The sequence below is a fragment of the Notamacropus eugenii genome, chromosome 1 (assembly GCF_028372415.1).
Source record: "Notamacropus eugenii isolate mMacEug1 chromosome 1, mMacEug1.pri_v2, whole genome shotgun sequence".
NCBI classification, from domain to species: Eukaryota; Metazoa; Chordata; class Mammalia; order Diprotodontia; family Macropodidae; genus Notamacropus; species Notamacropus eugenii.
This window is the reverse complement of record NC_092872.1, coordinates 561,172,081-561,199,344: the sequence shown is the minus strand read 5'-3', so window position 1 is coordinate 561,199,344 and position 27,264 is coordinate 561,172,081. Positions and strand designations below refer to the sequence as shown.

The window sequence follows — 27,264 nt, the reverse complement described above, 5'->3', positions numbered from 1 at the left end:
TAGCCATCTCAGTTAACAAAGGATGAAGTAGAAGCCTGGAATTTGGGGCAACAACACTTATCAGAATTCCTCCTATTTCATTCCAAACATTTCAACCTGTTTATGAAGCTGCCATAGTATGGAAATTAGACCCATTGGCCTATTTCAAGAAGGTATGAGCAATGGCTATCTTTGAGCAATACTATCCAAGACAAAATGGTCCCTGATGTGTAAAAAATTCCCTTTGCCCCTAGTTATGACAATTCATTCAAAAATTGGCAGATGGAAGCAAGTCTCAATATAGTATGGTGCATTTACTACTCATAAACAAATTTACCTGAGCGCCTGGATGACATTTCAAGAATGAGGAGCTGTGACCCTTGAAGTGAAAACTTACTAACTCCCTCATAGGATCATAGGACACTGAACCAGAAGGCACTTTAGATAACAACAGGTTTAACCTCTTCATTTTACAAAGAAGGAAGCTGAGTTTCAGAAAAGTGAAGTGACTTGGTCAAGGTTCCACAAGTAGTAATAAACAGAGCAGGGATTGGAACCTAGGTCCTCCCTTCAATGACAAATCTAGTAGATAAATTCATCATACTATGTTAGTGAAGACATTACCTGTCTTTCTTTGTAGGAGAGGGTTCTGGGAAAGACCATATTTCTCTTAAGTATTTAGATGTTCCCAGACCCTAATCTTCCTGTAAAGAGAATTTTCTGAATTCAAAGGGAACATACATTACATAGTTTCATGGCTGTAGAACTGGAAGGGTTTAGGGGCCCAGACCCCACATTTTTATAGATGAAAATGGAGCAGAGAGAAGTTAAGTAATTTGCATAAGGTCACCCAGTAAGTGTCTGAGGCTGGATTTGAATCAAGGCCCTCCTGACTCCAAGTTCAGTGCCCTATCCGCTAAACCATGCAGCCTCTGTTGTATTAAATATGACCTCCTCCATCCCCTCCCAAGCCTAATGACAAATCTCCACTGTCGTTGTTTCTACTGTCTTGTTCACCGTCTTCATCCTTGTTTTGTTCTTGCTGGTATAAGTGCATCGAGCATGTGTGCAGACATTCTTTCAGTGAAGAGGGGGATGAGCAACTTTTGCAAGTGTTCCTTTTACTTCCTCTAAACTTGTAGGCACCTGCTATGTAGTTTGGTTAAGTTGGGAGAACAGGTCATTAGAGACATTCCACAAATCTGTGCTAATCTAGGTTAGGTCAACTGCTTCTGTTTATTCCTCTATTACGACAATAAGAATTCTAAACTTTTTTGTCATTATGATGTGCTATCAACAGTGATTTAGTAGTGCATGCTGAATGACAGGACTAAATGATGTTTCAGTTTCCTTGCATTTTTGAGATTTTCTGGTTCTGGAAAGAGCACTGGATTGGGAATCAAAGAACTGGCCTTCAATCATATCTCTAATACTGACACTTCCTCTCTGTGGATCCTCATTTTCTCATTTGTGAAAATAAGAGGGTTGAATTACATGACTTTTAAGGATCTTTCTACTTCTAAGTCCTAGGATCTTCTGAATATCTTCCTCTATTTCAAACCACCCTACAGAAAAAAGCAAATCCAAATTATTTAGGATGAGAAAACCTTTTGAAAATTTCCTGATTTCCCTCACACTGCTTGAAGACATAGTGAGGAGTTACAAAATCAAGTGTTGGACCTCATCGCTTTACACTAAGGGCAATCCTCTTGTAATGATTGTAGCACTTCTTACAGAGGCTTATTTTATGTGTTTTAATGGAGAGAACTATTTGCACCAAACATAATACTTTGAAGAACTTGTATTTTGTTGTATCTAATAACACGAGCTTATACTCACAATGTGTTTGTTTTCTAAAGTCTTATTGCCATCTCTCCTCTAGCCCCTAAAACTTCAGTTTCCCTTACTGTGTCTCAGGCTTTTTATTTTCCAGTGAAGATATTGAATTAGCTTAAGAAAAGCTCCAGTTCACACCAGGACCAGGAGACTGGACATACGACCATTCCCAACTAATGCAATGGAGTCTCATCATAGACAACAACCAACGGGGAATTACTCACCTGCGGTGTGTAAGGAAACTACCACTGACGTGTCCTGAGCCATCACATCCTGGAGTGGGACATGACATACCTTCCGTCTTCACTGACTTCCAAGAGAACTGGGAGCCATTTAAGTACCCATCCTTTTGCCTTTTGGCTGCTAGAGGGCACCCTGACGCACTGCGGTGGGATGCATACTTTCCAGTTATATGACCCTGACCATCACAACCAGGAACTGGACATCTGGATAGCAGATAGATGAGATAAACTTTACTGTCTTGCCATCATATACCTGGTAGCCTCTACAACAAAGTCAAAACAACCTGACATGAAAAAAAAAAGAACAATCATGCTCTACGGACTCAAAAAAAAAAAAAAAGAAAGAAAGAAAAAAATAATAAAGTGAAATCAACAAAGATGCCACCTAGTGGAATCATGAACTATATCAGCTCATAGCTGGAGAGCTCTTGGCTTATGAAAACCCTCATACTTAACAAGTAGGAGATGGGCTCCAGCTTAGATATAGGCTTGAAAATTAGGCTGATTTCCTTTTGGAAAGATGGGTTTTTTTAAAAGCTCTACTCTGGGATGGATTACTGGTCTTTAGAAGAGTACAATGTAAAATTCACAGGGGATCTTGTTTAGTTTTATTATTTTTAGCCTGAAGACTGAATAAGATTAAGTTTTAAATGAGAAGAACTGTGCTGTTGGTATGAACATTTAGGATATCCAGAGGGCAGGACTTTGAATGCTCGATTGGCCACTTCATGTTCCCTACAGAACACTTGTGTATTGTTAGACAGAATATATTCTTCTAGTTAAATAAGACACCCTGCAGCATCTCTATCACAGCTGATGTCCAACCATGGGCTGATGCACCACAATAGCCTGAGGCTTGTCTGATGTCCAATTCTCAGTGTAAATCTAGACTCTAGAAAACATTCACCCAAGATGTCATTGAACCTTCTCCTAATCTCATGATCATATCTTTCCTGACTGCCTCAGTAAATTAAACTTTACACCTTAAGTGAGGTAGCAAGCCACGCAATCTATTAATAAAAATTAAATTGCATGTAGCAAAAAGTCATAAAAGCTGGCATTTGGATGGTGTATTTTGATTCACAAGGCATGTTCACATAACTTCTCATATGATCTTTACAATACATTTGAGAGCTAGGTAAATCAGCTAGTGACACTATTTAGGTGGCGAAGTGGATAGAGAGCTGGGCCTAGGGTCAAGAAGAACTAAGTTCAAATCTGGCCTCAGATACTTACTAGTCATGTGACCCTGGGCAAGTCACCTAACCTCTGTTTGCTTCAGTTTCCTCATTTGTAAGTGGGGATAATAATAGCACCTACCACTCAGGATTTTGTGAGGGTCAAACAAAATAACTACATAGTTCCTAGTATGGTGCAGGTACATAGTAAGCACTGTATAAATGTGAGTTATTATAATTTTACAATTGAGGGACATGTTTTAATAATAACATAGCACGATGTAACAACAATAACAACCACAATAATGGTTTGATTTAAATGTCACTTTAAGATCTGCAAAGTGCTTTACCAGTTTGATTTCATTTGGTGTTCATAATAACCCTAGGAGGTAGGTGCTATCATCATCGTCCCCACATTACAGAAGGGGCACTGAGGTTCAGAGAGGCCAAGTCACTTTGACAACAAGGCTATATAACTAGGAAATATATGAGATAGGACTCAAATTCAGGGCTTCTTAACTCCAGGTCCAGACTTCTCTCTTCAAGGTCACATTGCCTGCCTCTCCATCAGAGCTGTGAGAGCAATGGATCTGCAGTCCGTAATGCTGGGTTCAAATCCCAGCTCTGCCAACTTGGGACCTTCTTGGGCAAGTTCTTTCACTTCCCTGTACCCAGGTTTCTCATCTATAAAATGAGGGAGTTGGACTAGATGTTATCTAAAAGCCCTTCCAGCACTGAATGTCTGATCCTCTCACCAGTCCTGTGTCCTGGGATATGCTAAACATTAAACAAACCTTCAGGGCTTTCTGATGAACATTAACTTTCTGTTGGACATTAGCTGTAATATCTGTTTCTTCACTGATGCTTCTAAGGCTTCTCTAACCTAGCTCTTGAGTTTGAAACAAACTTTCTCTCACGTATTTGCTAAATATTTAAAAGGATGGTGTAGCTGTTGCTTTACTTTGCTGTTGGCCACAGCCACTCCCTGCTTCAGTGACACTCTTTGGGTTGCCTGATCTTAACAATTGTGAAATCTGTGTTTTTCCAATGGATTTACCAGGTCTTAGCATTCCACTTACCTAATGGGTTCTTGATCCTCTTTGTCTTCTTTGCTTTGTGCTATCCTGATTCCACTTTTCTTTGCTCTTGGACAACCTGAAAGGCTAAACAAGAAGGAAAGTCTGAGAAAGCAATCCCCTACTCTTTGTCCACTACGCTATCTTCAGCATTGTTGCTTGGATTGGACTCTTCAAAGTTCTTGGGTTTTGTCAGGGAAACTAGAAAATGATATTCCCTTGTTTAAGTGCTCTGTATCCCCTAAAGACATATGGCGTTAGTCTGTCACCTTCACAAGAACATAAGAAAAGGAGATCATTTTAGCCTGGGTCTTCCTTTGAACCTATGAACTATCTCCCAAATTCTGGGTTGAGTTGAGTATGCATACTCAAAGACTGAGACTGCTGGCCATAAAAAGGACTAATAACCAAACAAAGAAATCCCACAATATAAAAAAGGGAAGTTTCAGTGCAGGCTCAATTTCAGAGTATATGGAAACTTTTATTCCTATGAGTTCTGCTATTTACTACAGTATGAACTCTCTGGTCCTCAATTTCCTTTCTTGTAAAACTGAGGGGGGCTAGAATAAATTAGGGGCTTTAAACCTGGGCTCCATCAGCTTGGGTTTTTTCAAAAGGCATTTTGATAACTGAATTTGAATGTAATTAGTTTTCTTTGTAATCTTGTATATTTTGTGCTTTTAAAAACTATTCCAAGTCATAGACTTCACCAGATTGTCAAAGGAGTCTATGACCTAAAAAAAGGTTAGCAACCCTATGACCAGATGACCTTAAAGGACCTTTCCAAATGTAAATCTTGTGAAAAACATGAGACAGGTGAGATGAGCTAGTACCTGGGGTGAAAAGATCATCACTTTCTATCATTCCATCTTTCTCTCTTCCTCACAATTCCTAACCCCTTACTTCATCCTCACTGTCACCCCTAATCATTCCACTCCTCAGTTCATGTCTCTCCCTCCTTTCCTCTCACTTCTCTCCTCTAACACCTCCACCATCCTGGTGAAATCTCTCATCACCTCATGCCTGTGCTATTGCAATAGCCTGCTGGTTGGTCTCCCTATCTTTATTCTCACTCTGGTCCATCTTCTTCTCATCTAACAAACTGAATTTCCTGAAGTACAAGTCTGACTATAACATCCTTCTCCCACCACTCATTCAATACACTTTACTGGCTCTCTGTTACTTTTAGGACCAAATCTAAAATCCTTTGCTCGGCCTTTAAAGGCCTTCATGGTCTGGCTTCTTCCTACCACTCCAGCCTTCTTTCACTTTCTTATCCTCCAGGTTACTCTATGGTCTATTGAAAATGGCCTCCTCATTATCTCTAGGGCAAGACACTCAATCTCCTGACTCCATGCATTTTCATTGGCTGTCTCTCATGTCTAGACTTCTATCCCTCCTTGTCTCTGTTTCCTGGTTTCTTCCAAGTCTCAGCTAAAATTCCACCTACTTCAAGAAACTTTTTTCAATTACCGGAGATTACCGCCAAGTTCTCTTGCCTATATTTTATTTGTAGGACTTTTATTTACACGTCATCCCCCCATTAAACAGTGAAATTCCTTGAGGGCATGGATGGCTTTTGCCTATGGTAGGCACTTAATAAATGCTTATTGATTTTAAGCATACTGAGATGAAGATATAATACTGAAGGAAACACATTAATAGATATTCTTGGCTTGGGTGTATGGATGAAGAGGTGAACAGGAAAGGCAGAGTAGAAATTTAATGGAAGCATTGCAGGGATAAACCCTGAGATCTCACATGTAGAAGGACCCCCATAAATATTCTGGAGTCAGATCACACTGGCTCATTGATAATTAATTTTTATGTGAGCATTTATACTACTGACAAACACTACAAATTTGAGCAGGCCTTGATTTATTGTCTTGTGGATTGTCTTGACACAAGAAAGTGAAATATTAATGATGCAGATTAAACTTAAAGGTGTGACTGGTGCATCTTTTTTTTTTGAGTTAGTTGTTAAACATTTACCAGTGCTGCCCCTCTCCCAGGACTTGTTTATCAATGATGAATTTGTTTCTTTTATGCTTCAAAATAAATAGGGTTTAAAACTCATATTAAATTGTGTGGGTTTTTAAATTCTGAAATAAATCTGTTTTGTACCAAGTGATTTTGTATATAAACTTTAATGGTTGCTCCTGTGGCAAAGATGATATTTTCACCTTTACTATAGAAAATCAATCAACTAACGAATATTTCTTAATTTCCTACTATGTACCCACTACTGTGCCAAGGATATAGAGGTAAAAGAGTGAAACAAACTCTGCTCTTAAGGAGTTTGCATTATATTGAAATATGTGTAGAGGTGGCTTTACCCTCTGCTGACACTGTGGAACATAAGGTAGAATATTCATGTCTCTCAGGCACAGGACCCACATGTTCTCCAGGAGGAGGACAAAACTTTTTAGCCCTTTCTTTTTTTTTTTTTTTTGTTTACTCCTATCCAACTCCTTAATGACTAAGTTGATATGGCATTAAGCAGACTACATGAATGAATAGTACCACAGTGGGATTGCAGTTTGTTCTTAATCACATCTCTTCCATTACTAGGAAGCAAAAGGAGGCTTACAATCAATATTGATTCCCATTCTCCAGTTTTTTGACAGCTAGATGACACTACCATGAATAGAGTGTTGGAGTCAAGAAACCTGAGTTCAAATCCTGCCCCAGACACTTAATAGCTATACAATTTTGATTAGGGCACTTCATCTCTGTCTGCTTTAGTTTCCACATATATGAAATGGGGAAAATAACAGCACCCTCCCAGGGTTATTGTGAGGAAAAAATGAGATATTATTTTGTAAAGCACTATGCAGAACTTCAAGCACCATATATATGCTGACTATTATTTTTCTCTTTATTATCTGGATCACTAATCCTAGTTTATTATTTTAAGGTATGATTGAATTTCGTTTCCACAGAAATTGCATAAAAACAGAAGTATTTAGGGACAATTTGGAGGGAAAATACCACATACTTATCAGGTTTTTTATAATGAAATTATTTGTAAGATTGTCAGTATCTAGAGTGTCTATATAACCCCCTCTTTGGACTTGTGTAACTATTGGTATGAAGTAATAGAGGGAGGGTAGGAAGTCATATGTGTACCTTTCCTCACACCTTCCCATCATGCGTTAGGCAGTCTTTGAATTACCACTGAAGCTCCACTCTAGTCAGTGGGTCAAGAGAGGTATAAAGGGCACTGTTAACCACCTTCCTTTCCTGCTCCAGAGTGGTGACAGTGGCAACAGCTAGCTGTCAAGAAAAGGTTGAGAAGGTAAATCTGTCTGAATGTGTCCCTTCATCTCCTTTCAGAAGTTCAAGTGCTCTGGAAGATTCCATTTCTGATAATGAGGGAAAGAAGAGGAAGGAATGAAGAGGGTGTGAGTTTTTGGCTATAACCACAGGATGATGCGGTTACTAGGTATTTGGGGCTAAACCAGGAGAAGGGGGCTTTGCAATTAAGCTGTAGTTCAAACTTTTACTATTCATTTTTCTATTCTTAATCTTAATTTTCCCCATCTGAACAATAAAAGATCATACTAGACCATCTTTGAAGATATTTTCATTTTCTAATAATTCAAGGATTCCCAAATACTACTAAACACTTATGTTTCATAAGGTTGAACTTCTATATAATTAAGCTCTGTTTTAGAAGGACTTGACTCAAGACAATTATGAATTGGATTATGAATAAAAAAATTACACTCTCAGCAATGCTTTTTATATTGCTTACACATAAACAGAAATGAAACTCATGACAAAAAGGGGGAAGTTGTCTAAAGAAACAGAGGTTTAAAGAGAACTCATCAATAAATTAGATTTTTTAAATTAACAACTTGTATGAAAGAAGTGCACAGGGCAGCTAGGTGCACAATGGATAGAGTGTTGGGTCTGGAGTCAGGAAGATTCATCTTCCTGAGTTCAGATCTGACCTTAGACACTTACTAATTGTGTGACACTGGACAAGTCACTTGTCCTTAGTTTACCTTAGTTTCTCTTCTAAAATGAGCTGGAGAAGGAAAATGGCAAATGCCAAGAAAAACCCAAATAGGGTCTTGAAGAATCAGATACAACTGAAACTACTGAATAACAAAAGGAAGGAGGCAAGAATAGATACCTGAAGATGAATATAAATGGTCTTTTAGGGATACTGCCAACTGACCTGCCACTTTACTCTCTATTTCCCTTCCCCTAGCCCCCAGTGCAGCAGTGATCATTGGGACAGAATCTTTATACATTCTTAATTAAGTTGTAAGTTTTATCCGGAGAAGGCAGCAGTGGGATTCAGAAATTTAGAGTGTTATTTTAAATTTCAAATACTCTTTATTTTAACTTAATCTGTGAGGTTTTGTGTATTCAGTCAGGTAAATTAAGGCAGCTGCTTCTTCTTTGATAGTCCCTTTACTTTTATGATGTTTTCTATCTGTCTTTTCTCCTTTAAGCCATTAATTGCATTAATCGATAGTCTTTATGCTCTTTAAATTGTATTAAAAACATTTCTTTGAACCTTGGTCTTTAGGGAGAGAAGTCCAGTCGAAACGCTGGCCCCATTCTCTCTCTCCTGCAACTGCAGAATCAAGTGTTGCTTGTTCAAGACTTGATTAATTCAGGCTAATTCATTTTGTGGGGCAGTTAGGCGGTACAGTGGATACAGTGCCTGACCTGGAGTTAGAAAGATCTGAGTTCAAATTTGGCCTCAGACACTTATTATCTCTGTGACTTTGGGCAAGTCACTTAACCCTGTTTGCCTAAGTTTTCTCATCTGTAAAAGGAGCTGGAGAAGAAAATGGCAAACAACTTCAGTATCTTTGCCAGGAAAACCCCAAATGGAGTGATGAAGAGTTGGACATGACTGAAAGTTAATTTGTTTTGTTAAAATTATTGTTTTACTTAACAGGGGCAAGAGGAACATCAAAGAAATGATACTTAGAACTGAATGGAAGAATGATAAATATCTTATAAAGAGAAGGCAGAACTACTTAACATTTATTTTCCTCTTTTTTTTCTCCTACCAACTAGAATTATTTTTGGATGAGAAAATATTCAACAAAAATGGTTACAATGATTTGAGTGAGTGAGAAGGTGGTGATGCTATCAATTAGTTCCAATCACAACATCCTGAGGTACTATATCTCAGGGTCCTGAAAAAATTGGCAGATGTGCTGGCTAGGCTTCTATCAGTGACTTGGAAAACTGTAGAAAATGGAGGAGGCATCTAAAGATTAGATATGGGCAAATGTATTAATTTTCAAAAAAAGAAGAGGGAAGATTTCTCTACCTTTAGACCAGTGATCATGACTTTGATTCCTGGCAAAAGTCTATAACTTGTTATTAAATTAATCTGTCAGAAGAAAACATTGGTCACATAGAACCAACATAGGCTCATCAAGAATACGTGGATTTGTTTCACCTCAGACTAGACATTCCATCTCCCAACCGAGCACTTTCACATGTTGTCCCTCTTGCCTCAGTTTCTCAAATATCTCTGTATTCTGTATCCTCTCTGTGTCCTGACTTCCACAGCTTCGTGCAAGTCTCAGCTAAAATCCCTTCTACAAGAAGCTTTTCCTGACCCATTTCATGCTAGCGCCATCCTTTAATTGATAATTCCAATTTCCAATACATCTTGTTTGTATTGTTTGTGTGTTGTTTTCCCCATTAGACTGTGAGCTGCTCTAGAATAGGAACTTTTGTTTTTAACTTTCTTTGTATCTCCGGTACTTGTTGACGAAGTGATAGAAAAGAAAGGGAAGTACATCAATGAAACATTTAAAAATATGCAAAGGGAGAGGAAGGAAACTCAGAAGGGGAAACACAACTAGGAAAACTTGTTACTGCCATATTAAACAACGTGAACATAAAGAATAAGCTCTGTAAAAGAAGTGCACAGTTTAATTGACAATATTTTTCTGTTTGTACGTTTAATGTTCATGTTGGTTGATGGTTGTCAAGTTTATAATAAATTTTTTAAAAGAATACATGTCATGGGTAATGCGCTGATTTTGCTTGATATACTAATGTGCTATAAAGTCTATTAGTATATAATGAAAACGATGCAAAAATAGAAAAGATAATCGGTAAAACATTTAAGAAGACAAAGGGGAAAAATGAGTTCAGAAGGAGATACAAACAGGGCAATTTGGGGACAATCCTATTAATATATATTTAAAATCAAACTGTAATCATTTCACAGATTTATATATGCACAATCTTTTTTATTCTCTGTATTTTGAAAGGTTTTTGTTTGTTTAAACTCAGATTCATAGAAACATAGGATGTTAGGTTAACCTCATTTCCTTTTTGACAGGTTTCCAGAAAGAAAATCAGACTCCTATAGCTATCATATGCCTGGATTTCAGTAAGGCATCTGACAAAATATCTCAGGATATCCTTGTTGACAAGATGGAGAGATATAGGATAGATGAAAATTCAGTTGGGTGGAAATAGAACTGCTTATTACCCCAAAAGGGTAGTAAGTAATGAATTGATAAGTACCTGAAGGTTAGGCCCCAATGGAGTGTCTTATCAATCCTTTCATAGCCTGTGCTATTTTTTATCAATGACTTAAATGAAAGCACTGATGGTATGCTTATCAAATTTGTGGGAGACAAAAAGCTGAAAGGGAGAACTAACATGTTGGGTGACAAACTGATTCAGAAGAAAAGATCCTAACAGGCTAGAATAAGGTGGTGAAAATTAGTAGGGGATAATGAAAGTCTTACACTGGGGATGTAACAATTAACTTCACAATTACAGGTTGAGGGAGGTGTGGATACACAAAGATGTGAAAAACTTGGAAGATTTGGAATTCTACCAGTGGAGAGTGAATGGTCAACTTTTGAGGATATAAGAGAGGAAATTTTCATTAAGGAATGAATTGGATTATGATTTTTGAGATTTCTTTCAACTGAGATTCTGTATTTCTGGAGCATGTTTTTCTTTGGGCCTATAGCTGCTTTTATTTATCTATGACACTATGGAAATATCCTCTTCATCTAATCCTCTACTGTTCCCTTTTCCTTTTGTCTGCGATCTTTCCCAACATCGGGGTCTTTTCCATCGAGTCTTGTCTTCACACTATGTGGCCAATGTATTAAAGTTTCAGCTTCGGTATCTGAGCTTCCAATGAAAGTCTGAATTAACTTCTTTAAGTATTGACTGATTTGATCCTCTTGCTGTGCAAGGGATACTACAACTCAAAAGCATTGATTCTGCAGGGCTCGGCTTTCCTTATAGTCCAAATCTCACAGCCACACAATGCAAACAGAAAGGCCATAGCTCTGACTATATGAAGCTTTGTTGGCAAGGTGATATGCCTGCTTTTTATTATGCCGTATAGATTTGCCATGTAAGCATTACTTGTCAGGATTAAAACACCATGCAACATTATTGGAAATTGTACTTTGATATTCAAGCTCATTCTGTTTGCTTATGTATATATTTGCATACATATGCCCCACTCCACATCATTATGCACCAACTGCCTTGCTTGAATACTCCACTATCCTTCAAATTCTCCCTTCATCCAGTGAAGATATGTGGTATCTGTTCTGTTTGAATCCAACTTGATTAGGAGGTAAATGTTGGGGTGTTGAGGAAACTCTAGTAAGGCATGCACCATATGAAAGTAGAGACAATGTGTCTGAATCCATTAAAAGAAGAGTCAGTGATGTAGTTGGAATGGGAGGTAGGGGGGCAAATGTCAACTAAACAAAGGATCAGGAGCGGAAGTATCATGATAATGGAAAGAGCAGAGATGGGAAGTTTGTGATTAAGCTAGACCAGATCAAGACATAAGACTGAAAACAACAGCAGAAACCAATAATGAGCCAAGGAATCAAAGAGGCTAAGTATAAACCATCTAAGGAGGAGTGGATTAGTAGCTGAAGGACAGTTTGGTATGTTCACTACACATCTTTTATACACTGGTTCTGTGTGTCAGCCTTATCTTCAATATTGGTGTGTTTGATTGTGCCGGTGGTACCTTTCTCCTCAATTACACAAGCAATCAATATTTATTACATTCCTATAAGGTGTCAACCACTGTTTGAGATGTTGGGGACTCCAAGACAAAAATGAAATGTTTCCTGACCCCAAGGAACTTACACGATAATGGAGAAAACTAATATATATGAAAGGAGCCTATGGCCCTCAAAACCTCTTCTTCAGCTGGAAGTTCAGCTAAGGAGGGATTGACTTCAACCTGAGGTAAACGGTCAATGGTCTCAGCATTGACTGATGATGGTCTGTGGAGAACACTATGAAGTGTTCAGCCCATCTGTCTAGGATCATGTCTTTATCATCAATCAATGTGGTTCCATCAGCACTGAATAGTTATGATGCACCATAGGTTTTTAGTCCATAAATAGCTTTCAGGGAATCATAAAAGTGTTTTGGGTTGTTACTATCAGCATAAAACTGAATTTCATCTCCCTTGTTACTGAGTCAGGAATCCTGCCTCTCACTAAGCTTTGCTTGTACTTTACTTTTGATGGAATTAAATGCTGCCTTCTTAGAGATGGATGAACTATCCTGCTGGTATATCTGGTGGAATTTTCATTTTTCATTTAGCAGCTTCTGTATTTTCCTGTTATTTTCATCAACCGCCTTGGTGTTTGTCTGACCCAGATGAGCAAATGCAGTGCTGTATATCAAATCTCGGAAAGCTGTCCATTCCTTTTCTGCTCCACTGTTGTAAACTGTGTGTTGGCTCAACTTTTCCTCCAAGTTAGCAACAAACTGTTCACACTCAGAGGAGAGCTCTAATTTGTTGACATTAATTCTTCTGGTGGTCATTTTGCCTTGGGGGTGGCACTTTTGGTGAATGCAAATATTTAGCTTGGAAAGGATAAGTCTATGATCACTCCAGCACTCTGCACCACACATTACCTTTGTCACTCTCACATCCTGTCTGTCTCTTCTCTGTACAATCACGTAGCCTATTAGATGTCAGTGTTTGCCTCAAGGGTGCGTCCATGAAGTTTTATTGTGTTTAGGTAAACGAAAGACAGTGTTGGTGATAAGAAGGTCATGTGATGCACAAGTCTTCAGCAGTAAATGACCATTGCTGTTGCTGTTTCCAATTCCATTCCTCCCTAGGACTCCCTGCCACGTCTGGTAGTCTGAGACTACTCTTGCATTAAAGTCACCCAGAATAATAAGCTTGTCCTCTTTTGGCACATTGATGATAAGGGTCTCTAGGTCTTTATAAAATTTTTCTTTGACTTCATCAGGGTTCATCATGGTGGGAGCATAGGCACTGATGATGGTGGCATGGCACTTTCCTGTGATTGGCAATCACATTGTCATAAGCCTGTCATTTGCTCCTTTTGGCAGGCATACCAGCTTGCTGACTAGATTAGTTTTGATTGCAAAACCTACACTGTGGTGCTCCCCTTCACTGTGGCCACTCCAGAAAAAATGTGTATCCAGCTCTGACTTCAGTAATCTGGACTTCATTTGCAGCCTTGTTTCACTCAGGGCTGCTATTTGGATGTGATGCCTGTTGAGTTCTCTTGCAATAAGAGCAGTTCATCTTTCACTTCTACTGGATTTTGTGTTGTCTATAAGTTCATGCATGTTCCATGGGCTGATGGTGAGTGGAATCATCTTTGCAGATGTTTTTGTATATTTTATACATTTTTTTGTGTGTGTTTCAACTGCAGAGTGGGATTTCCCTCCTGCCACAGTAATCAGGCCAGAGCTGGGTAAGCAGATAATTTTTAGGGTGCCTTTTCTAGCCCCTTTCCTCACACTCAGAGTCTTCCTGACTCCTGACCTATGCTCTATTCACTGCTCTACCTAGCTGCCCCATGTGGCTTTCATGTGGCAAAGCACCTGGGGCTGATTCTATTCCAGCTGAGATTTACAAGGTAAGAGGAACACTGCTCATATAAAAGCTGACTGAAATATTCCAGGTTATATGGCAAGAGGAGGTTATCCCTCAGGAGTTCAAGGATGCCTCCACTGTCCATCTCTATAAAGGTAAAGGGAATGGATTGTCCTGCAACAATCACAGGAGTAACTCTCTCAGTCATTGTTGGAAAGACTCTTGCTAGAGTCCTCCTTAATAGGCTGATCCTTCACCTAGAAGATGGTCATCTACCTGAGAGCCAGCATCACTTCATAAAGGACTGAGGAACAATCGATATGGTGTTTGCTACCCAACAACTCCAGGAAGAAATTCCAGGAACATAACAGAGATCTGTACACAACATTTATATATCTGACCAAGGCCTTTGATGCTGTTAGTCGTGAGAACTTATGGAAAATTATGTCAATATTTGGTTGCCCAGAGAAGTTGATCAGCATTATACATCAATTTCATGATGGCATATTTGCCTGGGTTCTAGATAGTGAACAATGCTCTTGTGTCTTTCCAGTCACCAATGGAGTGAAACAGGGCTGTGTGCTTGTTCCTATGCTTTTTAGTATGATGCTTTTAGCCATATTGTCAAATGTTTTCAATGAAGATGAACATGGCATCAAGGTCAACTACTGTACTGTTGGTAAATTCTTCAATTCGAAAGGGCTACAAGCCAAGACCAAATATGGTTTTCTGTTTGCAGATGATTGTGTACTCAATGCAGCCTCTGAAGCTGAGATGCAACAAAGTATTGGCCAATTATCTGCTACCTGTACTAATTTTGGCCTAATAACACCAAGAAAACACAGGTGCTCCATCAGCCACCACCACACCATCCATATGTGGAACCATCAGTTACAACAAATGGAGAAGTTCTGAATGCTGTGTACTTTCCAGGGATGTACACATTGACAATGAGGTTGATACACACATTGCCAGAGCTAGCTCAGTATTTGGGAGGCTCCAAAGAAAAGTCTGGGACCAAACTGAAGGTCTACAGAGCCATTGTGCTGACCTCATTGTTGTATGCCTCATATGTTGTATGTCCACGTTGTATGGACAGTCTACCAGCGCCATGCCAGGAAATTGAATTGCTTCCATTTGAACTGTCTTAGAAGATTCTGAAGATCACCTGGCAGGGTAAGGTACCAGATATTGAGAACCTTGATTGAACTAAACTGCCAAGCATTTAAACTATGCTTCAGAGAGTGCAACTCTGATGGGCTGGCCATGTTGTTCAAATACAAAATGTACGTGTGCCAAAAAGACTATTTTATGATGAATTTGCATGGGGCAGGTGATCACACGGTGGTCAGAAGAAGCGATATAAGGACACTCTCAAGGTCTCTCTCAAGAACTTTGGATTTGATTGTGAGACATGGGAGACACTGGCGCAGGACTGCTCAGAATGGCGTGCCCACATCAGAAAAGGTGCCGTACTCTATGAGCAAAGCAGCATTGAAACAGCACAAAGGAAACATAGGATGCACAAATTTGGAATAACCACCCCAAATTTTCACTATTTGTGCCCAATCTGTGTTAGAACATTCCGACTCCATGTTGGTCTGATCAGCCACAGTCGTACACACTGAAATTTCACTTTATCATGGTGATGTCATTTTGGTCCTCTTCGAGAATAAAGGACAACATATATATATACATACACACAAGCACACGCACACACACACACACACACACACACACACACATATATATATATATATATATACTTATATATAAAATATAATGGAGTTTTGTGGGAGGGAGGATATTAGCAACTGGTGAATCAGGAAAGGCTCTATGTAGAAAGTGTTACTTGAGCTGAATAATGGTTATGAAAATTAGGGATTCTAACAGGCAGGGATAAAGACAGGGAGGCTGTTCCAGGCTCGGACAAATAGCCAGAATAAAGGTGGATGAATAGCATGTGTGAGGAAAAACAAGAAGGTGATTTTTGCCTGAACTACAGTGGGCCAGAAAAGAGAGCAACGTATAGTAAGAATGGGAATGAGCCAGGTTGTGGAAGGGCTCTAAATGTCAAACAGAGGAGTTTGTCTTTTATGCTTGAAGCAGCAGGGAATCACCAGAATTTATTAAGTAGCAGTTTAGCATGGTCAGATTTGTGCTTTATGTATATCACTTTGGTAGCTACATGGAGAATGGCTTAGATGGGGGAAACAACTTGAGTTAGGGAAATCAATTAGGAGGCCACTACAATAGTCTGGATGAGCAGCCAAGAGGTTCTGAACAAAGGTAGTGGCTGCACAAGTAGTACTGAATTAAGTATGAGAGATATTGTGGGGGAAGAAATGACAAGATTTGAGAAGTGACTGAATACGTGGGGTAAGAGTGAGGAGTTGATAGTTATAAGCCTGGAGGCCTACAACTTCTTAACAGATATAGGGAAGTTCAGAAAAGGGGTGGGTTTAGTGGAGGTGATAATGAGTTCTTCTTTGGACATGTGGAGTATGAGACATGTATGGAATACTTAGTTTGAAATTTTCCACAGGGAATTGTTGATGTGGTACTGGAAATCAGGAGCACTAGGGATATATAGGGACCAGTTGGTGGTCATTGACATAGAGATGATGAGATCACCAAGTGATAGAACGTATAGATAAAATAGAATAGGAATGAGGACATACCTTTCATGTAGACCAATAGTTGGGGGAATGAAATGGATGAAAAACTAGCAAAAAAGACTGAGAAGAAATGGTCATTAAAGTAGAAGGAGAACCAGGAAAAAATGATGACATGAAAACCTAGTAAGAGAACATCTAGAAGGAGAAGGTAGTCAACTTGAGTTGCAAGAGTTACTAAGATGTCAAAGAGGGCAATGAGATGGTGAAGTGGATAGAGTACTGGGCTGGAGCCAGGAAGACTCATCTTCCTATGTTCAAATCTAGCCTCAAACATTTACTAACTGTATGATTCTGGTCAAGTCACTTAATCCTGTTTGCCTCAGTTCCTCATCTAAAATGAGCTGGAGGAGGAAATGGCAAGATACTATACTATCTTTGCCTAAAACACCCAAATGAGGTCACGAAAAGTTGGACATAACAACAACGAGATGTCAAAAAGGATGAGAAATGAGAAAACGTTATCTTGGGTAACTTGGAGGAGCTAGTTTCAGTTGAGTGATGAGGTCAGAAACCTGATCACAAAAGGTTGAGAGTGGGAGATAAGGATGGTATGACAATGAGTACAGACAGCTTTTTCTAGGAATTTGGTTTATGAAAGCAAGGAAATAAATAGGATAACTTGAGAGCATTGTGGGTCCTAACAAGGAGCTTTTAAGGATGATGGGGACTTGGGTGTCTTTTTCTTGTATGGGTTGAACTTGTCTCTGAGAGTCTTTTCAACTCTGAGATTTCTTTATTTCTGTGATTCCATGAAACAATCCCTATCTTTATGGAGCTCTCATTCTAATGCAAAAGACAGCAAATACATATAAGGATATGAAGAGTAAACCAAAAAGATTAAATGCAAATAAATACAAGGCAGTTGGGGATTCCCTAGCAGGTAGGGAGACTGAGGAAAGTTTAATATAGGAGGTGGTGCTTGAGCTGTGTTTTGAAGGAAAAGAGCAATTTTGTGAGGGGGTGGTGGGATGGGAACACATCCCAGACATAAGGAACAGCTGGTCCTAGGATGGGAAAATGAGTGCATTACAATAATCAGTTTGATGTGCCATCTCCTCTTTATGTTATAAACTTCAGGGGAGTAGGGCAGAGACTAACTAAAAAAATTTTTTGGAGGCAATCAGGGTTAAGTGAGTTACCTAGGGTCACACAGCTGGTAAGTGTCTAAGGCCAGATTTCAGCTTAGGTCCTCCTGACTCCAGGGCCAGTGCTCTATCTACTGTGCCACCTAGCTGCCCCAAGATACTATTTTTTAAGTATACATCTCCACCAATGCCTGTATGTGGCAGAGACAATAACATGCTTAACTTTTGCAATTCTTTCCATAATGTCTGGTCTAAGTAGTTCAAAATCTCTTTTTTATTATGTGTATAAAGATATGGTTTATACTTTAGAATTTTGTTAATTGCAAGTGTTATCCTTCCTCATTCTGGGAAATGTAAACGAATTCATATAGCCTTTGATATAATTTATATATGCATATGAACACATGCATGGCTATCTTCATAGATAAGGCTTTTATTCCCCATTAGGATATTTTTATTAAAAGTTTATCCCCCTGCATTCCCCATGAAATCTGAATTAGCATTTCACATATAGGATTTCAAAAGTGATTGGGAAGGAAGGGGAGGGAATAAGTAACTAAGAGTCCTTTTGAATTCTCACTTGAGAGAATAACCCAAAGTCATTCTTCTGGAACTTGCCAGATAATTGTGTAGTATTATGTATCCTACAAGTGTTTTTCTTGTCCCTTGTTTTTGTTTTCATCTACAAAACCATGTGAGAAAAATCTCCCTTTTGTTGCTCAATAATAACAGTGACTCTGTAGCACCTGGTATGATACAGAAGATCCTTCATGTCTTCCTTATTAGCTAGTCTTGACAAACCAAGGAACATTCCACTTCCATTTTCTCATTCTCAACAATCACTGCATTCAAAGTTCCCGAAACATAGCTCTAGAAGTGGAGATAGCTCATAACCCTTTGTTCTACCAGTCACCATCCTGGAACCCTCAAAGGATGACAGAAAACACATCTAATGAAAGTCAGAAAGGCAACATTGCCTTTAAAAAAAAGAGAGAAAGCTGGGAAGCAATCCTCCCTTAATACTAGTGCCTTCCCTCTGAAATGCTTCTAGTTTATCCTGTACATATCTTAAATATATATGTATATGTATACATATATATGTGTGTGTGTGTGTGTGTGTGTGTATATATATATATATATATATATATATATATATACAGTTATTTTCATGTTAATTTTCCCTTTGGAATGTGAACTCCTTGAGAGCAGGAATTGTGTGTGTGTATGTACATGTGTGTGTGTGTTTTGCCTTTCTTTGAATTCTCGTCCTTTAGAATAATGCCCAGTACTATAAGAATATAATAAATTTTTGTTGACTTGACTTGACTAAGTGATCAAATACCATTGCCCCATTCTAAATGCAGTTTTGGAGACCATCTGTATTCTATTCTCATCTCTAATGGCTATAAAGAATAATGTTTAGTACTTCGCTTTTGGACACATAAATCTTGTGGTAGGTTTACTTCCCCATCTCACCTTCCTTCCTAGTCATGACACTTGGGTGACAACATGATCACTTATTTGGAAAGGCATTTACTACCAATTGAAGGAACTGAAATGGGCAGGCCTTGATTCTAATTACTGAAGTGAAGGGTTTTAATTTACTGACTCAGTGTCCTGTACAAACACTAGACACATAAGAAATGTCATATTGCACTGTAACCATAGAGTACTTCTTTCCTTGATTTTTCCTTGCCAGTTCTTTGGTATCTGGAATTTGAATATTTTGGTCACTTAGTTATCCTGAAGATATCCTATAGGCGCTAAAGGATGGTGGAAAGCACCATCTAGCACTCTCCAATGGCAGCTCTTGTCATGGAAGGAAAAGAATAATGAAAGTTTTCCTTTGTAAGTCTGAGTTGTGGTCAAAGGATCAGGTACTGATGTTGACACAACTGTCCTTGACTATAATTTAAGATTTTCTTGTGTGTGTGCGTATGTGTGTGTGTGTATGTGTGTGTATGTGTTTTGGGGAATGATCTGATGTCTTGGGATCTTGATTGTCATCCAACAATCTCATAGGGAAACAGCATCTTATTTCTATTTCTATCTATTTCTATCCTAGTTCTTCTACCTTGTGAGCAATGATCACATTTCCAATTCCACAGAGCCTCAAGATATATTTGGGTCATTTTAAAATGAGTAAAGTTGAAAGATACCAGTTTAAAAAAATTTGAAGCTCACATTTTTCAAGAAGAGTTGGCAAAAATGAATTCCTAAATAGTATGATATAACTAAACTATATCTAGACTAATTTTCATTAGATCTATACAGATACAGATATAGACATAGACGGATATGGATAAAGATATAGATACAGAGCATTCAGATGAGGGCAACCAGAATGGTGAAAGACCTCATGTCTGTGCCTTGTAAGCTTTAGTTGAGGGGGTTGGGGTTCTTAGGTTGGAGAAAAGAAGCTTCAAAGGAATATGATAGCTTTTTTCAAGTATTTTTAAGGTGGCTACATAGAAAAGGAGTTAAGACTTGTTCTGTTCAACCACAAGCGATAGATTTACAAGCAAGGTGGGCAGAAGGGGGTTGCAAAGGGGCAAATTTAAGTTTGATGTCTGGAAAAACTTCCTAACAACTAGAGGTAGCTAAAAAACAGAAAGAGCCTACCTTGGGAGACAGTGCATTCCCCCTCAGCAAAGGTAAGCCAACAAAAGTTGAATGGCCACTTAAGTGTGCTATGCTGGAGGTTCATTTCTGAGTATGAGTTGAACAAGATTACGGCGCAAGTCTCTTTCAACTGTGAGACTTTGATTCTGACCAGAAGAAAGTTCTAGGAGGGAGGAGTGTTTCTTAAAAACAACAACAATAAAACCTCGAAAAAACAAAGATGAAAAAACAATTTCAAAGCACAAAAAATAAGAATTCGTCTAGGGGATAAAGTGGAACCAGAGACCTCTACTCATGAGGAAAGGAAAAGCGCAATAGAAATTAGAAGCATGCTAGTGTCTGAAGAGCATTGACTTTGGTATCAGAGGTCCTGAATTTGAGCTTCATTTCTGCTTCTTACTATCCATGGGATCCCATTTACTTTATCTATAAGATTCAATCTTTGAGATCCCTCCCAAATCCTATACAGAGTTCAGACTGGAGTTAGTAATAAGCTAATTATGGTTGTATAGCCAGCGGCAAGAAGAGAGTCTTAGTAAATCACTGGGCACCCTTGAAAGAGAGAATTGGGCAAGATGAACCTGTTGTTGAGTTACACATGCTGTTCAGTGAGGGTGCTGTGAGTATTCTGCAGCTCCTGCCAATTAGGAGGACTGCCAAGTCCTGGCCAGGGTTCAGATTGACTCAAGGGAAGACCTGTTGGCAGTTCCTCATAAACTTTCCTTAGCTTGGTCTCTTCATTTCCTTCTTAAGCACCTGGTGAGCTCTCTGCATCAAAGCAGCTGTACTATCCACAGTCCCTTATGTCCCAAAGCTCGTAGAGAGCAGGACAAGAGGAGACATCTTGCTGGAGGCCATAGCTCTGATCCTAGAGACTTAGATTTTTAAATCTCTTCAATATAAGAGGCTGCTGTGATACAGCAGCATCGCATATACACATACAGACATGGAATACATATATATATATACACAACAAATATATGTGTGCGTGTGCGTGTGCAATATGCATACAGCAGCAAGGTGGTTTAGTGGCTAGAGTACCCAGCTTGGAGCAGGAAGATTTGAGCTCAAATGCTGCCTCAAACACTTTCTAGCTATATGATCCTGGGTCAATCATTTAACCTCTGCCTACCTCAGTTTCTTTTACTATACAATGAGGATAATAATAGAACCTGCCTCCTAGAATTGTGGTGAGGATCAATGAGATAATATCTGTAAAGTGCTTAACTCATTGCATGGTATATAGTAAATACCACATAAATGCTTGCTATTATTACTGTATAAATTGCTACATCATGATACATATATGAATATATGTATAGCTGCTATATCATATATAAACACATATATACACACTATTATGTTTATAGGTATACATGTACACATGTACACATTTATATACATAATACAAACATGCATATATATACACATACTATATCTATATAAAATCAGTATGGCACAATGAATTTTAAATTAGAGAACCTGATTTCAGAATCCTGTTTCTGCTACTGTATGATATTGAACAAAAAGGTTTCCTTTTCTAGGTCTAAATTTTGTCATGTTTAAAAGGAGAGGGGGTTGGACTATATGACCTCTGAAGTCCCTTTTTGCTCTAGGTCTGTGATACTATGATCCTAAGGTTATCTCTCCATATAATATGTATATAACAGCTTGGTGGCACAATAGAGTGCTAGGCCTAAAGGCAGGAAGATTCATCTTCTTGAGTTCAAATCTGACCTCAGACACTTAACAGCTGTGTGACCCTGAACAAGTCACTTAACTATTTGCCTTAGTTTTCTCATCTGGAAAATGAACCGGAGAAGGAAATGGCAAACCACTCCAATATCTTTGCCAAGAAAACCCTAAAAGCATCATGAGGAATCAGACACAACTGAAAACAAGTGAATCACCACAACAAGGTTATTTCTAAAGTCTCTTCTAACTGCAAATCCTATGACCTAGTATATAACATATAATATATATGTGTGAAGTGTTGGCACGTAGTGAGTTTATTCATTTGTTTATTAATTTAATAAATATTTAGTAAGCACCTACTTTTTGCCATCAGTAGGTGGTGGGGATACAAAACCAAAATCAAAGCCATCTCTTATCCTCAAAGAGCTTACAGTCTACATTAAAAGTTTAGTTGAACTATATGGTTCAGTTTCACCTACCATAATCAATTTAGGAGCTAAAACCTCAGTTCCTTGAGAGAAGCTCTAAAAGATGACTTTTCATGTAAATGGAATCATAAACTATCCTCTAAGGAATTGTTTGTCCTCCATTCTTGAAGAAGACCAATGATATCAGGAAGATAATGTCATGACTTGGAAGTTAATTGGATTTAAGTGATACAGGGCTGTGCAAAGTCACTAGCCTCACTCTCTCCTCCAGAGCCAACTAGGTCTAGTGGCAAGATCTAGAGCAAGATGACTAGAGATGACCCTGATGCAGTGGGAAACTTTGGACTTTTTAAGCTAAGGTTTTTCCTAGGTCTGAGTTTGTCTGAAGCAATGCCCATTTAGCGATGAAGGCTAGGTAAGAAATGAGGCAAAGAATGGCCTCTTTAAATTAGTTTAAAAAAATCAATCTGGGAGGGGAAGACCATCAGGGTTTCTGGTCAAAACAGGAAAAAGTGCTATTTACACTCATTCTGAGCCATCAGACACCTAATAATGACCAATGAGGTTTGAGCTGGGACCTGTTGATGGCCAGTCAATGAGAATCAGCATGATCCTGGTTTAAGGCATAGTCCTTAAAAAGGAAATCCAGCCAGTAAATTCTAAGATATTGTGTGAGGTTTCAGTGGTCAAAATTTATATTCCTTTGGGAAGAGCACCCACAAGTAAGACTATGATTCCCTATGTGCACACGAGGGATGGATAGAGAGAGGGAGGGAAGGAAAGGAAAGATGGAGGAAAGGAGGCACTGTCCAAATGGAACTGGCTAGTTGGGTCCCCAGTGGGGCAGCTACTACTACTCACAGACTGTTGATTGTTTGTCCTTCATTCTCGAAGAGGACCATGACATCAGGAAGGTAATATCATGGCTTGCAAGTGAATTAGATTTAAGTGAGTTAGGGCTGTGCAAAGTCACCAGCTTCAGTCTCTCCTCCTGAGCCATCTGGGTCCAGTGGTAAGGCATGATCAGGTGACTGGAGATGGCCCCACATCCTCTAGGGAATAAGCTTTTTAGGGAAGAGGGATAGTGCTTCAGTCATCAACCCCTACCCTCTAATCATCCTCCACACATCTGCCAAACTAATATTCCTAAAACACAACTGACCATATTATAACCCTTCCCTCTCAAAATCAAAGCCCTAACAGAAAATGAAAACTCTTTAGCCTGGCATTTAATGCCCTCCATAATCTAGTTCACCTAGGCTTTTCCAGTCTTATTGCATCCTGCTTCTCTTCTGACATTTTCTTTTCCACTAAAACTTTGTCGTACATGACATTCCATCTCTGACCTCAGCCTTTGTAAGAGCTGTCTCCCATACTGAGAATGTACTTCTTATCTATCCAAGTCTCCATAAAAAACTCACTTTAGGTGACAACTCATACTACACGATGCTTTTTTTTTTTTACACATTTCCCCTTATTAGAACTCTCTTGCTCTCAAAATTATTTTCTGTTACTTTTCACATAATTTCTATTTATTGACATGAGTATATGCCATGTCCCTACTAGTAAAACACAGTTATCCCTTCCACACGATGGGGGTTAGAGGTGTGGCACCCCCATGACCTAGAAAATCTATGTGAAAATTTTTGGCTCTTTTTTCAGATCTGAGAAGTCTAAATTATTATGGTATTAAAAGATAAAATATGTTCATATTATATAATACTATGCATATATTTTGTGCATTTTTGAGTTTCTTAACCTTTTATGTGTCATCTGCTGGCCTTCACATGTCATCTGCAGCTTCAACAAAACTTCTCCTAAATTCCCATTTAATTTCTTATGCTATCCTGAGATATACCTAAATTACAATGAGTAAAGTTTGTGATGTGGAGAGGATAGCTGTATAAGTTTCTTGAGGACAAGGACCACTCTGGTTTTCTGTTTATAGTTCCAGAACTTGGCACAGTGTCTTGCATACAGAAGTGGTTGTTGGGCTGAATGCAACCAAATACTCTCCAATGTTATAAGGGTAGCCTAGTGGGAGTGAATTAGGACAATAATCTGGGAGAGAATACAAACTTGATTTGAAAATTGAAGTAACACTTGTTTATCAGAGTAACAACTTCTTTATGGGAACAGATATTACTTGTTGTAAATGCTCCTGTTTAAAAAAGGCAAGTGGTAAACACAAATGGGGAGGTATCTTAATGCAAAAAATATTTAGCATTGTGATAGATGTTAAGGAGACTGAGATAAAATGGTAAGTCTCTCCTCAGCTCATACCTGGAGAAAGTACACTTACTGTAATATGTTCAACAACGATGGAATAATGTGGTAAATTTATCGACAGCTCATAATAGGAGGGACGGATATACCCTCTAAGAAAAAACGAAAGAAACTAGGATTATTTAGGCTGGGAAAAGGAAGACTGACAGAAAACAATAGACAATGAAAGATGCATAGTCTTTCTTATAGTAGCTGAGCACAGCAGATAGTGGGCTGGCCTCAGAGCAAGGAAGATGTGGGCTCAAGTACAGACTGATTCCACTGGCTGTGTGACCTTAGGTAAGTCATGTAATTTCAGGGTTTTAAGCAACGCTTTAAAGCTATGAAGAGCAGAGCAGGTGCCAACCTGCAATGGTAAAGGAAACATCCTCACTGGATGGTTACCAATAATGATGAAATTATAGGTATTATTACTATTCTTGTTTAGGAAACGTTCTCTCCTTTACAAAGAACAGAAAAAGAAGAGGGCTTAGTTAATACGTTTAGAGGGCTCTTGAAGGTAATGTAGTCCCATCTCATTTTACATTGGAGGAAACTGAAGCTTGCAAACTTTTCCATGGTCACATACAATATGTAGCAGAAATGGGGATCCAATTCACATTATTTGCCTCCAAACCCAGCATTCCTAATGCTATACTTCTTAAACAGTAATAAGGAATTTGTATTTGAGTCATGCAAGTTGTTTCACTGGAGAGGCTTGTATGGATTTTAGAAAGTAAGTTTGATCTGGTCAATGGTTTAGATGACATCTTTAAGGCCTGTGGAAGGGCCTGTGGAAGGGCCTGTGTTTTGCTCTAAGACCATAGCATAACTGTCAAGACAGATCAGGAAGCTATCCGAAAGCCTCTGTGCTCTAATACCACTCACTTCAATTAATGGCATAACTTTAAAACTTCAATATTAATCATCACTTCCCTAGTAAAGATTTTCCTTTTACCAGTTTGGTGTTTGTATTCAATAGATCCTTTAACTTCATATCTTACTCCTGACAGCAGGAGAATAAAACTGGTAAGGAAAACAACACCATGATGCAGAGGCAGCATGAAGGCAGCTAAGTGACTCAGTGTGTACAATGCTAGATTTAGAGACAGGACTGAGTTCAAATCCAGTCTCAGGAAAGTTACTCAGTCTCTGCTTGGCATAGTTTCCTCATCTGTAAAAGATGGATAATAATAACATCTACCTCCCAGGGTTCTTGTAAGGATAAAATGAGATAATAATTGTAAAGTAACACACTGTCTGGTGTATGGCAATAGTAATGTATAAACATTAGCTATGATCAAAACTAAGATGATATATGTTCCATTAGGATCTTTGTGTACAGTTTAGTGTCCCCTATTTTTATCTGAGCTTGATTTCACTGGTAAATGTGATCGATTGTTCAGGCAAGAAACTTGGGGTAAGGATATCAATTAAGAGATTACTATAATAATCCATGCAAGAATGAGGATGATGCCTGTGTGAATAAGGATAAGGGGATGAATGGGAAAGATGTTGTAAAGGTAGAACAAGACTATTTAGCCATTGATTGGCTAGGTAGAATGAGGAAGAGTGAGGGATCTAGGATGATGTTAAGGATGTAAGGCTGGAGTTCAGAATCCACAAAAGTAGGGAAATTGAGAAATGGAAATTCAGCTGATTCCATATGGCTGTGAGTCATAAAATGCCTCAATCTTTGAGGAATCCAAATTTCAGGTGATCCAAAAGGCATGGAGAAATGGAGAGTGGATAGAAATAAACTACATCCTATTCTCTCAATTCTTTCCACTCAAGAAGTAAAAGATATCATGGAATAATTATAGAATCAGAAAGGGAGGAAGACTGGTCATGTGGAGAGGGCAAGGCATAACCGATGAGCTACGTTGGGTATGGACTAGTTAGTACCCAGAACAATTAGAGAGCCAGGGGAAGGCACCAAGCAAGTGAGGGAGATTCTTTCTCAGGGGATTTTTGGGAGGACATGATCACAAGTATAATTAGTAATTTGGCACTTAGGGACACAAAAGGGACACAAAACATGCTCTGTGGAAGCAGCACTGAAATACATCATCAAATCAACTTTTTAAGGTAAATTTAATTGTTGAAATGGGGTGAAGGAGATGGAGAGCAAGATGGAGCTGAGCCAAGGATGGTTCACTTGGGGTGTAACCTAATGGAGAGGAAGAATGTCACCTAGTAGTTTTTTATTTTAACTAATCATTCTCATTAACTAGAAGCTCAGTTCAGCTGTTTTTATGCTGCCAGTTCCCTCAAAATTTTGGTCCTCTAGGGTAAAGACTTAGTTCCATCCAATTAATTTATAGCAA

At 38.7% G+C, this 27,264-nt stretch overlaps 1 protein-coding gene across 1 annotated transcript in view; it reads right to left on the bottom strand.

The window, feature by feature from the left end:
- MYT1L (myelin transcription factor 1 like) overlaps positions 1–27,264 on the bottom strand; it is a 301,089-nt gene that overhangs the window by 52,708 nt on the left and 221,117 nt on the right. The window contains exons 16-17 of the mRNA XM_072634320.1: positions 4,315–4,398; positions 2,040–2,261 (exon numbers count right to left, since the gene is read on the bottom strand). Coding sequence (XP_072490421.1) covers positions 2,040–2,261; positions 4,315–4,398 — 306 coding nt within the window. The remainder of the gene's footprint in view (positions 1–2,039; positions 2,262–4,314; positions 4,399–27,264) is intronic.